Source organism: Rattus rattus, chromosome 3 (genome assembly GCF_011064425.1).
Source record: "Rattus rattus isolate New Zealand chromosome 3, Rrattus_CSIRO_v1, whole genome shotgun sequence".
NCBI lineage: Eukaryota > Metazoa > Chordata > Mammalia > Rodentia > Muridae > Rattus > Rattus rattus.
The window spans coordinates 56683916-56699857 of record NC_046156.1 but is presented as its reverse complement, the minus strand read 5'-3'; the positions used below and the strand labels follow the sequence as shown (position 1 = coordinate 56699857).

General features: G+C 49.2%; 1 protein-coding gene across 4 annotated transcripts in view; it reads left to right on the top strand.

The window, feature by feature from the left end:
* Window positions 1-7352: 7352 nt before the first annotated feature.
* The window catches only part of Igsf3 (immunoglobulin superfamily member 3), an 84792-nt gene continuing 76202 nt past the window's right edge, over window positions 7353-15942 (top strand). For 2 of the 4 annotated variants that reach the window (XM_032897624.1, XM_032897621.1), the window contains exons 1-2: window positions 7354-7468; window positions 8069-8753. In XM_032897624.1, coding sequence (XP_032753515.1) covers window positions 8711-8753 — 43 coding nt within the window. In that variant the 5' untranslated portion in view covers window positions 7354-7468; window positions 8069-8710. Of the gene's footprint in view, window positions 7469-7504; window positions 7915-8068; window positions 8754-15942 lie in introns of those variants that run through there. The other 2 variants (XM_032897623.1, XM_032897622.1) reach the window with 2 other exon arrangements.

Genomic DNA, 15942 nt, shown 5'->3' with positions numbered 1-15942 from the left:
TGTTTCAACTACCTTGTTGGTTCACTGCTTTTATTTCTCCTTCTTCGACGGGCAACATTTAGGCATATGAAGGGTTAAGTACATTTGCATGTCATTCTCGAAATATAATTGGCGTCTATCATATTACTGTTATGGGAAAATATGTTCTGAGTTCCAAATAATTAACTTGCAAGCGAACTTTGAGACTGTCAGCCAGGCTCATGTATATTTGGGGGAGGTTTTGCCAAAGTCTTTGCACTCTTTTACGAGGAGAGGCAGCATGCCAGCCAAATCAGCCCAGACAGCCCTGGCGATCATGGGGTAGCAGATGTCTCAGAAAAATCACCCCATCCGAAGGTTCTGCTAGGCCTTGCACTCAGTGTTGGGGTTCTCAGAATCTCAGACCTGTGCTGACACACCTCCCTGTGCACAAGGACAGGCGTTGTAATCCGACGTTTTCTCTTTACCAGGGGGACCAAGAAAAAATTCTTCAGAGTTCTTCACCTGGACCACAGCATGGCTGAAAGTGGCAGCCAGCCTGGGCACTCGGCCCAGCAGCCCTGCGACACGGAGCAGGAGAGCGCTTGGGGATCAGCCAATCTGATGCGGAGAAGTCACTCTGACATGACAAGCAGTGTGGCATCTAGCCTACCCGCAGCCTCTTTAGCACAGGGAGGAATCTCACACAGGGAAGAGCTGGGCAAGGGAAGGAGGTGAGCTAAGGCTGTTAGGTTACAAACAAATCGAAAGAGGATGTGAGATTGAGATTCCAGAAGGGGGACCAATGAAACGCTCAGTGTTTGAGGCTGGGACCAAGGGTGTTCTCTGAATCATACTTGGCTTTTCTGATTCTTTGGCTCCAGGTGATGCTATGTAGCTAAATCAGAGAGGATGTGACTGTGAATCTGACTTTAGTCTTTCCGTTGCTGTAAAATACCTAAGACTATGAGATAAACCAGGCTAAGTGGCACACATCTGTGGTGACAATTTTGGAATATTGGTTGCTCTCAAAAACACAGAAACACTCTAAGGATATGTTTTCCTTTTAATCCAGGTGTTAGATATGGGGCTGCTTCAGATTGTCCACAGCGGCTATGATTTGCTTCATGCTCTAGCAGGGGCGTGATTTTGCCAGGTACCGACAGTTTTTGCAATTGTGTGACATTTGGAAACCTAGGGACTTTTCAGAGGTTATATAAATACTAGGGCCCCGAGAGAGGATAGTGGGCTGGTGGTTGGTTGCTTATTGTTCAAGGTTTAAGTAGTCATGTGCAAAGAAGAAAAAAAGAATTTAGGAATCCTGATGTTGAAGATCAAATTTACCCCTAATCAGTAGGAAGTAGTCTAACGATAACGCCACCTTCTTTCCTTTTTAATTCTTTTTCTCTCCTATTTAGTATCTGGGGATTGAAAAGGTGGAGAAGGGTGGAAGGAAGAAGAACCAACCAAAAGACAGCCACCCGCACCCTTAATCCCAGCACTCAGGAGTCAGAGCCAGGTGGATCTTTGTGAGTTTGAAGCCTGGTCTATATAGTGAGGCATATACACCACCACCACTACCACCACCACCATGGGATAGAAAAGGACTGGGTGGTTTATAAATGAAAGAGGTTCATTTAACTTATGGTTTGGGGGATCTAAGACAGTGGCATTGACATGAGCTTCTTGTGAGAGCCCTTGACATACTGTTACCAGGGGGTGTGAGGATGTGCTGGAAAGCCTGTGTGGGAGACTGAGCTAGAGTTGTATGCAGCCTGCTTTCTTTCCTGTAGTGTGACCCCTCTTGGACAGGTGGAACCCCATGATCTAATCACCGCTTCATGGTCCCACCACCTCTAAACAGAATGCCATTGGCAGCCATATTTCAAGGAACCACATTCAAACCATAGTCAGCAGATCCCAATGTTTTGGATGCTTTGAAAGTCTTTTGAAGCCAAGTTTCAAGCAGGTCTTGAGAAACAGAATCTTCTAGGTCGGCCAGGGGACCTATACTTGCTGTGGTTTTATGAGACAGGGTTTCTGTGTGTAGCCCTGGCACTGACTCTGTAGACCAGGCTGGCCCTGAATTTGGAGATCAGCCAGCCTCTGTCTCTGAATGCTGGGATTAGAGGTATGTGGCAGCACGGCCGCCCATTGAGCCTACACTTTAACCAGGTCTGCCGTGACTCATGCATAGTCCGTTTAAGACTCTCTAGCTAGTATAACCAACCTCATTTTGCAGAAGTTGGGGTTCAGAGGGTTCTTAGAACATCACTCAAGGATCTACATTTGGATGGGAAGCTGGACTTTCTGACTCTGGGCCCATCATACGTTGGAGATTAGTAAGTACACATTAGTATAGAGAAGAGCTACTGAGGCATTTGGCTAGGTTCTCTCCATTCATCAGACCATTTATACTTGCAGACTCACTTGAGGGAGGGTTCTACTGTAACCCACACTTATAAAGAGGAACCTCAGGCAAGAAAGGCTACGTAGCTGAGAATGGAGGCTCACATCCACAACCCTTGCACTTGGGCTATAAGAACTGCTTCAAGTTCGAGGTTAGCGTGGATCACATAGTGAGTTCCAGGAAGTCTGGGACACAGAGTTTAAGAACCTATCAAACAAAACAAACAAAAAAAAACCCCAAAAGCTTGATGCAGAATTAGGTGTCAGTAAACACAGACCTTGGTACCTGCACTATCCTTTAGGACCACTGTTCTCTGTCAAGAATGAAGGAAGCAAGCCCAGTTTTGTGGAGAATGGAGAATGTTCTCTAAATGAACGAAGACTTTCCCCGCTGGGCTAATCCAGCCATCAGAACTCCAGGAGGCAAATCTACTCACTTCTCTAACGCTAGGTGGCGCTTCCCAGGTTCTGCGCACCCACCTGTGGGCGAAGCCTTTGGGGACTACCCACTCTCTACCCTGGTCTCAAGATATTATAGTCTCTGTGTGTTTGAAGACAGATGGCAGCCGGTGTAAGCTATTCCTAGTCTCAGCTCCGGGGATCCTTGTCTGTGTAGGAGGGAATCACTGAGGAAGGCTGGCTTTCAGGAGAATTGTTCGGCACACACTTCGAGCCTTGCTTAGGCTGAGCTGTGAGGTAGGAGGCTCTGCTCTTTTCACAGGACACTTCCTGGCTCATTGAAGAGCAGTCAGCACTAACAGTGGAGATATGGGGAGGGGCTTAGTCTGCGCCGGCTATCTTTAGACAACAAGCTCTGCCCCAGACTTTCTTTCAGGTGACAGGATAACTTTGGTAGACAACTGTTTATGTTCGTCCTTAAAACTTGAACATTTTGCTGTTTGGTTTGCAATTGATCCTTCTGATTATAACTGTCTGTGGGCCTGGGAGTATTAAACTCATGGAATCTCTTGGTCATACCTTACCCAATAATGAATTTTGTTTCCCACAGCATTTAATTTAAACACTGAGTGCAGGCAAGCCTGTAACCTCAACTACTCAGGAGGCTTAGGCAAATCTAGAACAGAGTGGGGAACTCAGTACACCCGTCTCAAAATCAGAAGGGGGCTGTGGCTGTATCTCAGTGGTAGAGAACCTGGCTAGCATGTGGGCAACCCTAAATTCAGTCCCCAGGATTGTCAAAGCAACAATAAAGAACACGTTCATTTTTGGCTGATAAACGTAGGAAACATTTGGCTGTTGATATGGTTTAGTGGGCAAGGGGGCTTGCTGCCAGTTCTCCAGTCCTCATGACCTGAGACTGACATCCAGAATGCACATGGAAGAGGAGAGAAATGGCTTCTATATGTTGTCCTTCGATCTCCACACACGCACCCGAGATAATAAACATTTTAAAGAATTAGAAACCAGGAAGAATTCTAGGAATGTCTAGGTTTCCTGATTCTCTTGAAGTAGGAAATTCAGGGACCAGGATTCTTCGTGCTTAATGGTAGTACTCGGTTGGGATTCTTAGGGGCTATGTCTTCAGTGTACCCCATCCCAGCTCTCCTCATTGCTGTTTCTCCATCTGCCTCCATTTGAGTTGAGCTCTCTGATGGAGATTAAGGGGTCTTCCAAGACTCACAAAGTACCCACCTTATTTCAGGCCAATTAAGGGGAGGATTGGAAGTTGAATTGTAAAGTGTTGTGAAGCAAGCCACCAATGTGCAGATGGGGGCGTGGTGGGTGGGGTGCAGTGGGTGGGTGGGCTGGCTGGGCTGGCTGGGTGGGGTGGGTGGATTTGCTGACCGGCCATCTGTCCCTTCCTTCCTTTTTGTTGATGTCTTTGCTTCCCTAAGGACCCTTCCCAGCTCAGTTCCGCACCTGCTGCTGATCTCCTGGAGAGGCCACCGGATTCCGGGTTCACACTGACTTCATCTCACTGCTTCTGTGTCTGGGAGGCAAAGGAATTCTTTTAATTGTGCCTTTATCTCCCTGTCCAGCAGTTATCACAATTCTCTGCACAGTCCCAGATGTGGAATGTAGAAAGAGCCCGGTGCTGGGAGTCTGCCATCGTGCAGGCCAAAGGCTGAAAGAGAAAGTTGCTGGGGATTCCAGAGGTGGAGGATGGGCAGATGGAGAAGGGAAAAGCTGGAAACAGACAAGGGATTATTTTGAGTGTAGAGAGGGTCAAGACTGGAGGTCCATGAGTTTTGAGAAGGGGTAGGGCAGCTTGATAGGACCAGAAAGCTCTCAAGCTGTCTGAGATGGGCCCTCAAGAAGATTCTTTTATCTATCTATCTATCTATCTATCTATCTATCTATCTATCTATCTATCTATCTATCTATCTATCTATCTATCCATCCATCCATCCATCCATCCATCCATCCATCCATCTTCAGGTCTTTAGAGAGTGCAATTGAAAGGCTCCCAGACTGCAGCCATTCCTTACCCTTACCAGCCTCACATTTACTACCCTTAGCCAAGCTATGATGCTCCCACAACTCGCCTGCACCATGTCAGAGGCCTCCGTCTGTCTTCCGTCATCCCCCTGCCTCTTCTGTTCCCATAGTTCTTCTTTCTCAGTAGCCCATGACCCGAAGAGCTTCCCAGACTGCCAGGTCCTCTGCGGCTTCTCGGATCACACTCCTCCCATCTCTCTTCTAGGCTGTGTTAGAAATAATTTTAATTTCAGAGCAGGTTAACCGGCCTAGCACACACCATTCTCCTTCGGCTGAGACTCTTCCTACAGACAATACCATTTTCCCCGCCTCCCTGACTCTAAATCAAGTTTCTGTTCTAATATCTCTCCGAGACATCCTCCTTCATCCCCACCTAGAATAGAACTTCTCTCCCCACCTCACCCACTAGACACACACACACACACACACACACACACACACACACACACTCCTGTCGCCTCGTTTCTTTAGAATACATGTCATTGTGTTATATATTTATTAGTTTCGTTGTCTGGGTTTCTCACAAGCAGGTACTAGGAGAACGAAGCATCGCTTCACACGTAGATGTTTAGGAAGTAAATACAAGGATTCAATAGGCAAGAGGTGAGAGACAGGGGGGCCACTGCTGCCTTGGGGCAAAGAGGGCATGTGTAATATTCGAGAGGAGAGTTTTAAATACAATGCTTTAAACATGTGATAAATATTCAATTTGATACGATAGGTGTATTTATAGTTCAATTACACATGCAGATCAAATGCCAAGAGTTGTTTGGGGTTATGTGATAATTACAGGGCAGACTGCCTTCAGGAAATTTACAGCCAAGGGGGAGGGGAAAGGACAGATAAAGACTTTCACTTATCCCGGCATCCCCCATGGTGACAAGATCTTCATTGTCTTGTACAATAGAGGTATTGAATTTGGGGGGGATGAGTGAGTTACCAGCATAGTCATTTTGTTTATAGATATGTGTCCATATATATGCCCAAGAGTGTAGAACCTGGGGGACAACAACCTCAGGCATTCATGGTCTCTCAGGTGCCGGCCACATTTTTTTTTCTTTTATTTTTTTAGCCTGGATTCTGGGGAGCAAACTCAGGCCCTCACATTTTTGGGACAGGCGCTTTAGCAAACGAGCCATCTCCTCTGCCCATGGCTGTACTCTTTCAGGACAGTGTTTTGCTGTCACATAGTCCCATGGGATGAAGACACTTTCGAGCCCCTCTCTGAGTTCTGAAATCCCCTGGTTGTTTCTTTGGACGTGGCTATCAACCAAACAAAGGGCTTGGACCTCTCAAACTCCCATTCTTCATCATTCTGTCTCCTCCAAATCCTGATCTCAGACACTGAGCCTCTCACATACGCACCTAGACATTCCATGGAGACCACCTCCCGCCGCCAAGGCCTCTCTGTCCCTGGAGCTGCCTGTGTGGTCACTTCCATTTCCTGGATTTTTCAGTCATCCTGCACCACAAAATCTTCAGTCTTCCGGAAAACTCTCCCACCCACCCTCTACTCCTAGGTCAAGTGGTTTTTCTAAAATGCATCTCTGATTGCCACAGTGCTTTACTCAAACCATTCGGGGGTCTTTCTCTTGGACACAAGCTTAAAGCCCAGCCCTTTGCCCCTCTGGCTTCTGATTCTTTGTTATAGCTCATGTCCTCAGTCTTCCCTCCAGTCTAGTTAGGGCCCCACAGGGCTTTTTCTCACAGTACTGAGTCTTAACTCTCCAGGGCCGGTGATTGTCCTCTGTACTTCCTCCCCACTTGCTCGGTAGTTCAGTTTTCTCTAGGAGAAGGTTTCCTGGGCCTTACCCCGCACAGCACTTCACCCCCAGGAACATGGGATTAGAAGCTTTCCTCCACACAGTTTATGCGTGGCCTACTGTTAGTGTTCTCAAGCAGACCACAAGCTCCACAGGGGCAGTACGATCCGACCTGCTTATGCTCCTGTAACGAGTCGTTTTTAAGCACCTTGTGTTTGGTAATATTGAATAAATGCATGGATAGCACTTAAAATAAGGACAGTTCATTTTTAACTGAGTGCTTTTGATATATGAGGCATTCCGCTAAGTGCTTTACAAGTATGACGTGGATACTCTTTGTAACAGATGAGCAAACTGAGGCACAGAGAGGTTAAGCAACCGGCCTAAGGCCCACAGCTATGAACCCAGCTTGTCTTTGGGGTCCAGATTCTATGCTAGAGTGAAGCATAATGTGGAGGTTCATTATAAAAATAGATTCAAGTCTCCAGCCGAAGCGTTTTGCTATTGTTTATCGGGCAAACGACGTGTCCCCTGGAGTCTAGGCTTTGGGAAGGGCCCTTGGTGCGCCAACCCGGGGTTAACTTTCCAACAGCTCGTCCCAGGTGGTCCGCAGCTGCTGGCGGGTGCAGCCAGAGCGCTGGGGCGGTGGGCGGGGCGTAGTGGGGGCGTGTCCCCGTGAGGCCACCGCCTTCGCCTCTGCTCTCCTCGCGGGGAGCTGCGGGCCAGGCCAGAGCTGGAGGGCGGGGCCTGGGGCGGGGCGGGAGCAGGACGGCCTGAGCCGCTGCGGGAGGCGAGGAGGAAGCAGCGCGTCTTGGGAGGCGTGCGGGACACAGACGGGCGACCGTTCGGTTGCTGGGAGCTGCGGGGCTCCGGGCGAGGTGAGCGCGGGCGGGCGCGGATCGGGGTCGGGGGCGCGGGGACCGTGGCGTGGCGATCGGCGTCCCGCCCCGGGCCCAAGCCCCTTTTCTCCATTGGACCCGTGTCGCGCGGAGCAGGCTCAGCCTACAGCGAGCGGAGCCCCGAGCCCCCTTCTCGGAGCCTTTTCTTTGCCAGTGTCTCAGACTCAATCGCCGGGGAGGTAAAACAATAGCGGGCCACCTGGGACGCGGCGCGCCCCAGCTCCCACGGCCCGTGCCCGGAGTCGCGGCCCCGCGCCAGCCCCGTGGCGACCCGCGCTGCCGAGGGTGGGGCTGCCCGCCGCGCCCCGCTCCGTAGACCGCGACGGGAAAGCCCGCGAGTAAGAGAGGCATTTGGTGAAAGTGTTTTGAGAACAATCATAATTGCCCTGCTCTGGGCGGGGAAACTGAGGCGTAGGGCACAGAAGGTAAGATTTGTACAAGGTCAGGATGCACACATGGGCTGCCCTCGCCCAGGGAGGGGACCCAGGTAGCTGGGCTGGCCAGTCGGGCGCTTTGGCCTCTCTCGGTTTTGCGGCGGTTGTGTTGGCCTTAGATAAATGTCTGTTGTGTTTGTTTTAGGAATCTGCGGGCTTTTGTGGGACCACTCTCGGGCTACCAAATGCCAGCTTACTTCGTATGCCCTGGGAGGTTCTGGGGCAGGTGATGGCACGGTGACCTATCACCATGGATGGAGATGGACTTTTTGATGAAGAAATCCAAAGTGTCTTTACCAGTAAGGGTGTTTTGGCTGTCTCGGGTTTTGACAAAATCTGCCTGGTTCCCTTTGGGGGATCCGAATGAGAGATTTCAGACACCTTCACTGCGAAGCCAAGGACATTTCTGTATAATCAGCGCATGAAAGGATTTTCTCAGACTCTCTTTCCTCCCATTTTCCTCGAGAATTAATCCACCAGAATCTACAGTTCCGGTGGAGACTGCAAGGCATATACATGTAGCAGAAACCTAGAGCGCCTTCGGAATTGCTCTGGACCCTGCCTTAGGCATAAAGGACTCTTGCACATGCCACTCCCCTCTCCGGCCCCCAACTCCCTCCTCCTGACTACTCTGTCTTTGACTGGCTCTCATTTTCCCCGTGAAGTTCTGTTTCCAAACTGTTCCCCTGGAGCTATAAGTGGATTGGCAGTAATGAGAGATTAGGCAGTGGGAAAAGCACGGTGCCCTGTGCTGTGTCCTTTTCCTGCTGCCGCCGCCGCCGCAGACATGAAGTGCTTTTTCCCAGTGTTGAGCTGTCTGGCTGTGCTGGGTAAGTGACTGCTTATCAGTTCTATAGCTGTGAAAGTTTAACCCGATCTCATTGCTAATTCCTTGTGGTTCTCTCCCATCAACACTGGGTTTCGGGAGGCAGAAGGGGGTAGCCATAGTGTGACAGAGTGGATTAAAGTTCCAAGAGGGTCTGTTTGTTTCTGACCCAGAAAGAAGGGTGGAATTCTGGTTGTCTTTAAGCTGCCCTGGACCTTCGGGTGAAGCCCCTCACTTGGCGTGCTGTGCCTTAGGGATGGTGAGTGGGTTGAGAGCTTCCAGTGTCTTTACCTTTGTGTTGGTCTGCATCGGTTCCTGGGAAGTTACAACATAATTCCTAGCTGTGTTGGGAATGGTGCTTTCATGCACGACTGTGCTTTTTTTTTTATTGTTGTTTTGGAGGGAAGGTGGGAGTGGGTGGGATGGGGGTTGAAAGGATGCTTTGTTTTGCCTAAGAAGTCTGTAGGCTAAGTGTGTATTGAAGACACTAGTTCCTGTGTCTCCTCACCGAGGAAGCCTAGCTCAGTCCTTGCAGGAGGTGAAGCTGAAGACAGGGAGCTGCCTGGCCAGGGGGTGTGGTCAGATTGGTTTTCCGTGCCCTCAGAGAAAAAGTCTGGAAGCCCAGAGTAGGAGGAAGAAACTGTGGTCTCAGAAGTGAGCCTCTCTGCAGGCCTCCATCCCCAGTACAGAGTCCCAACCCCTTGTCTCTTCTTGGTTTAAGTAATCTCCACTGTGTATTTTCCAGTGCCCTGGTTTATCATAAACCCCATAGCTGGCACCTGGTGCATTCTCACCTCAGCACTCAAGAATGGACACACCCCCTACCTTCTCTGTGTGACTTTGCATTCAGAGAAGTTACTGCTGCTGGCCACTTGCTTCACCATGCTAGGTTTCTTGCACTTACAGAATTTATCCGTGGAGGATGTCTCTGAATTACCTGCACCCTTATAAAAGTTAACTGGTATCAGGAATGAGGATGGACTTTAGAGTCTTGAATTCCCATCTCAGTTTCATCTTGATTCTCACGGGAGTCTCAGTGGGTCTGCGTTTAAGGGATGTAAGATGTCCTGGAAGAAATCTTGATTGCCTCGAAACATGTTTGAAGCTTCAATCCATGTGTTCATTCAGAGGTACTCAAACTTAGGCATAGGTTGGTATCATTAAGGCATCTTAAAACAACAACAACAACAACAACAACAAAAAAACAAAACCAAATCTTGGCATTCTGGTAACCTCCTCAGAGCAGTAAAACCAAAGTCCCTGGATTGAGAGCTCATTAGTGCCAGCCCTTCCCTGCCCAGCACACGTGTGGCTGGGAGTTTGGTCAGTCTGTCCTGTTGTTAGGGTGCAGAATTCCCATGTCTCCTGGGTGCTCAGGTAAAGGAAGTCAGGAGGCGGGCTTCTTCTGGCCAGCCTCTTTAGAGACGATATTTATGTGTGCCGTCCAGCGTTTGTCACTGGATCTCAGCTTGAATCACCGGCTGCTGATTCATGGAGATTGAAAAGGACACTCACTGGGAAAGCCCCACCCCCGCACGCACCGCGCTTCCCAGGCTTGGCTGTGTGGTTGAGGTTGGGGCTCAGGGCAGGAGGAGCCACCAATGGGAAGACAGGGAACTATGACATTTGTGTCTTTTGTTTCTTTCTTTTTTCCTTTTTGGCTGTTGAGGAAATGTGAGGCTGCCTGCTGGTCTCCCTGCTGTCCCCCTCTCCAGGTCCCTCTGTGGAGGGGAGCTGGGACCCCGGCACCCAGAGAGTGCAGTCATTTTCCCTCCACCCCACTCCACCCACCCTTGAGAGGCCCTGGAGGATTCCAGGTGACTGGAAAGGGTTCCTGGGGTGGAAAGCCAGATCTGTGTGAAAGTGGAGACATTTGGAACTGTGGACAGGCACACTAATGCCTGCTCCCTTCTGAGCCCCTCTAAGGGGCTCCCAAGCTCTTGACCTATGCCTGCCCTATTCCGAGCCCCTCTGAGGGACTCTCAAGCCCTTGGCCTATCATTGGAGAGCTGACAACATGGTTTGGGAGGCCTGCCTTGTACTAGTCTTAACCTGGGAGAAGCACAGAGTGGGGAGAGAACAAAAACACACTCCAGTTTGGTGGCCTCCTGGTATGGTCTGATTCATGCTGTCAGCATTCCTTCTGTGTGATGTGAATTAATGTGTAGTATGAATTTAAAACAGTAATAAAGAACCCCAAGGTTTTGAACCCATGTGGGTCACATACCTGGAATAAAATTGTATAAAAGTTGAGTCAGGCTAAGCTCTGTAAAAGGGAGATAAGAGGTAACGACCTTCCAGAAACTGCAAATTTGAGCTAGAAAATCTCGTGACCCTCTGTGAGAAGGACCGGAAGGTGAATCTGTGAGAAGTATGTGACCGTTAGGCTTGCAGATTTCTGCTTCCTTCCTTTGCCTCGTCTGGAGTTTGGTTCAGGTTTCTCTTTTATTGCCTGTTTAGGACACAGATAATTCAAGTCTTTGTCCCTATTCTCCTGACTGCTGAGTCTCCTGTCCTTTTGGAATCCCAGGTGGCTCCCCCAAGCTCAGCCATTGGCTGCTACCACCCCCTCATTTCCATTCTAAAGGCATTTTAGGTCTGGGCTGGTGAACAGCAGAGTCTCCACCGTCTGGGATGGATGGAGCCGGAAGGGCAGAAGATGAGAGAGAGACAGTGAGGGCTCATCTGAGTGTGAAGAAGACGGAATGGGGTGGGAGAGCCAGGGTGCCAGGGTGACTGGCACTGGTGCCTGGGTGAAGCCCACGTGTGTCAATGTGACGTGGGAAGATGGCAGCAGCATGAGAGAAGAAGGTGGGGATTGTGACGCCTTGAACAGGAAGAAACCACTCTGGAAAGATGTAGGCTGTAGACACAGAAAGCGTGGTTCGGTTTTGTGTACCATGAAGAGTTATGCTCCCAAACCAGTGCAGATGTTGCAAACAAGACGACCCACAGAGGAGAACCTCGAATGGTTGGTGGGTGTTTGAGTCTTCCCCAGTGAACCCACACACTGTTTATAGAGTTTGAGAAGCCTCGTGTTTGAACAGGATGGGATCAAGTTATCACTTCCAGTGATTAGGCAGAGAGCAGAGGGTGCTTCCAAAGGAGATGGGAGGAAACTTTGATGTCTCAATAGGCATGAACTCAGAGGCAGGATCAAGATGATCAAAGGCAAAGGAGAAGGAGAAAGCAGATGATGGCGGAGGGGTTTACATCACTGGGGGTGAGTAGCTGGGATGGGTGGTGTGATTAATGGATGATCCAGCACCACTTGTGCACTTTGCTTCGTAAGACTTATCTGATGAAGGTGCTGGGGAAAGGAATCCTTGCCAGGACTGGCTTAGGCTGCCTCTTGAGTTTGTCGGCTTTCAATCATTATACCAAAACAGCTGACATAACGGACTCAGAGCAGCTTCATTCGGGCTCACAGTTTTAAGGGTGGCTCTGTTGCTTTTGGGCAGAGCATCGTGATGGGGGAGGGGCAGGCAAAAGCACTCATCACTCCACTGCCGAGGAATGGACAAGGAGAAGGAGCTGCACCATACTGTACTTTTTAAGGGACCGCTCTCAATCACCCTAGACCCTGCCTCTGAAAGGTACCGTCTTCTCCCAGTACGGCCACCTTGTGCTCCAAACCTTTGGAGATAGAAGGGTCATTTAAGATCCACACAATACAGAGCTTCAGGGACTAAGCCACTACCCAAAGACTATACATGGACTGACCCTGGACTCTGACCTCATAGGTAGCAATGAATATCCTAGTAAGAGCACCAGTGGAAGGGAAGCCCTGGGTCCTGCTAAGACTGAACCCCCAGTGAACTAGACTGTCGGGGGGGGCGGCAATGGGGGGAGGATGGGGAGGAGAACACCCATAAAGAAGGGGAGGGGGAGGGATTAGGGGGATGTTTGCCCGGAAACCGGGAAAGGGAATAACACTCTAAATGTATATAAGAAATACTCAAGTTAATCAAAAAAAAAAAAAATCCACACAATAGCATCTTTAGACTATAAAAAGGGCTGAGTCTCCTCCCTGTGCCGGGGCTGTGTTCTGTCCCTTTTGCTCTACTGGAACAGAGCTACAGTTTATTACTAGAGCAGGGGTGGTTATCAGCTCTCTGAACGCCAGTCCTTACTGTGAGCCAAGCCCATCACTCAGTCTCCAGAGCAACCCTAGGAGAGAGGCACCTTACATTTCCATCCCCTTGTAGATGGTGATCATGAAGTCCAGCAAGATTAACTTTCCTAAGATGGATGGCTGGCCCGGTTAATGCATCACACAGTATTTGGGCCCCAGGCTCCTTCTGGCTTGTTTTCTGTGTAAGGCGTTTACTCCCAGTATTACCTTAGGGTCCAGTGTGGCCATTCTGGCTCCAGCCATCAGGAGGGAAGAAAGGATTAATGAAGGATTCATGATGAAATTTGTATATTACCGGAAGATACGTACTTTTCTTCTGCTTATATTCTCCTTGGCTTGAACTTGGACATAATGGCTATACTTAACTGCAGGAAAGGCTCGGAAGTGTGCTCACTCTAAGTGCCGGGGCCACGCTTAAAGCATGGGGTTGCATTGCTTTAAGGAGAGTGGAGGTTTTGCCTGGCAACTGTCGGCCTCTACCATAGCCACAAGCTTGTGAGTGGCAGAGGAGAGCATTGAAGCCAGGACTGTCAGGATCAAATCCTGTGTTCTTTTATTACACAAGTAGTACTTTCTGTGAATGAGGCCCAGGCCCTGGCCAATAAGGAGCCTTATTGGGAAGACCTGAGCTAGACGAACCAACAGTCGTTGCCGAGGAAGCCCCATAAGCCAGCATATAATTACAAAGAACCTTTGCGACGATGTTTGAAGTGAGTACTGTGTTTACAGGGTGTTCCGCGCCCACGCTTCCAATACAGCGGCTTTCTGTATGCAGTGCTTAAGGACGGTGTCTGTTCATGAGCCCCAGAGCTCTGTCGTGCCTGCTACCAAATAAGTCACACAGAGTTCATTTAATTTTTGGTCAGCGAATTCACAGTGTAGCTTATAGGGTGACCTGAGTTAACACTTTCCGTGCTATGGCCTCCAGAATAAACGCTTAAGGACTGTCTCTGTACCTGAGCCTCAGAACTGTCTTGCGCCAAGTAAGCGGGGGTTCAGTTAATTTTGGCCAGTGGGTTAACAAGGTAAATACACATTCTTTTATTTGGTTGGCTTTGCAGTGCTGGGGATAGATCCCAGGGCCTGGGACACCCACAGTGCCCCATTACCATTGAGCTGTGTCCCCAGCCCCACCAAGTAAATCCTGTTTTTCCCATCTGCCGCCACGCCCACACTGAGCAAATTCAAAGTTGAGGGAGGGGAAGTAATTTTGCTCTAGAAAGAGCTGGAAGTTGGCAGGGTCTGGATTTGAAGCCAGGTGTTTTGGACTGTGGCACTCAAGCCTACAGTCTCTCAAACATGGCTGCAGGATCTTTTCTGTTCTGTGAGAATCCTTTGGGCAGTGCCACCCGACCCCAAGGACATCAGTTATATGGAAAGAGAGCTATGGAAATAGTTAAAAAGAACTATGTGTTATAGTAGTATGCTTACTATTAAACTAGCAGCCCCTAACAGCGGGTCTAATGAGCATCAGCGTTGGCATAGTGATGAGTGTTTGGTGTTTTGGGGGTTTATCTACGTCACTGAGTGTGGAAGTATGTGATTTGTACTTGGAGAAACCACTGATTCTAGAAACACGACTGGGGCAATCCAAGGGCTTGCAAACGTTCACGTAGAGGCCATCGAGAATAAAGATAGGATTTCCTGCTTTAGGTTTACACGCAAGCTGAATTCCCCCATACCTCCCAGGCTGGCGGGGGTTCAAAAGCAAGCCCAACAGAGCCATGTAGTGCTGGTTGGGGGAGAAGCCTGGATAATCGAATTCCTAAATGTTGGCTTCGCAGTTTAAGGAGATGAAGATCGCCTGCGTATGAATGCCTCCTTGATTTTCAGAGCCTCTCTAATGCGGGCCTTTCCCAGTGTTTAGAATGGGCAGGGTGCGGAGGGGTGGACAGGAGTGAGCAGTTCCAATGGCGAATGATGGGGGTGACAGTTGAGGGGCTGATGACCCACTGACCTGAGGTTGAAGTGTAAGCTTCCGGTTTAGGTTAGATGATGCTAGAAAGAGGATGGTGGTAGCTTGGAATGAATTTGGGATTTGGACTTAGAATCCAGAGCCTAGCCTGCTCTCACTAGGGCGCTCGGGAAGGGGCCCCAGGTGAGAACCGAGGTGCTCTCGGGCATCAGTCCCAGGCCCACAGTTTTAGCTTCCTTTGGGAGTTCCGCATTTGCCACAAGCAGACACCTGTTTCTTTGCAGCTTCACAGCGAGACACGTCAATTCCTTATAAAACGTTGATTTTCCAATTTAAGGAAATTCAAGACACCTGTGTGTGAATGCCCCCCTGATTTTCAAAGAAATGAACAGTTACACAAAAATCAAGCGTGTAGTTGTTGAAAATCACAGGTTGCCAAATTCCCTCACCAAGGACCCTTTATTAAATGACTAACTGTGAACCACAGAGTCAGGTACTCAACAAAGACATTAGCAGAGGACCCCCTTTACCCAGAGTGGAGTTAGTTTTCGTTCTTTAGCTCTGCCTTCAGAAGGGCAAACCTCACAAGCTAGAGGCATATTACGCACTTGTCCACCCAGCCTCTCTTAGCATCGCATCTGTAATTATAGTAACAGGAGAGAATGCTGAGCCTGGGACCCTGCAAGATCCTAGATCGAAGATTGAATTATATTAACTCTACCTGGCTCGAAGGTGGTCAGATGCATTTACAAAATGCTTTATAATAATGAGAGTTCAGGCCAAGTTGCTGCCCGGCCCTTTAATTAAGTTCTCTGAATAGTGTCTTCTCCACCATCCAGGTGAGGCTTCACTGAGCGTGCCCAGCCCTCTAGGACATGATAATCCAAGGCACTGGTTCTCAACCTTCCTACTGCCGTGACCCCTTTATTACAGTTCCTTATGTTGTGGTGACACCCCCACCCCCATCCCAGCCATAAAATTATTTTCATTGCCACTTCATAGCGTTAACTTTGCTATTGTTATGAATCATAAAGTAAATATCTGATATACAGGATATCTGATATGTAACCCAGAGGGGTCTTGACTCACAGGTTGAGAACCACTGATCGAAGGCCACCAGAGAAACGGTAAATTGATTGGCAG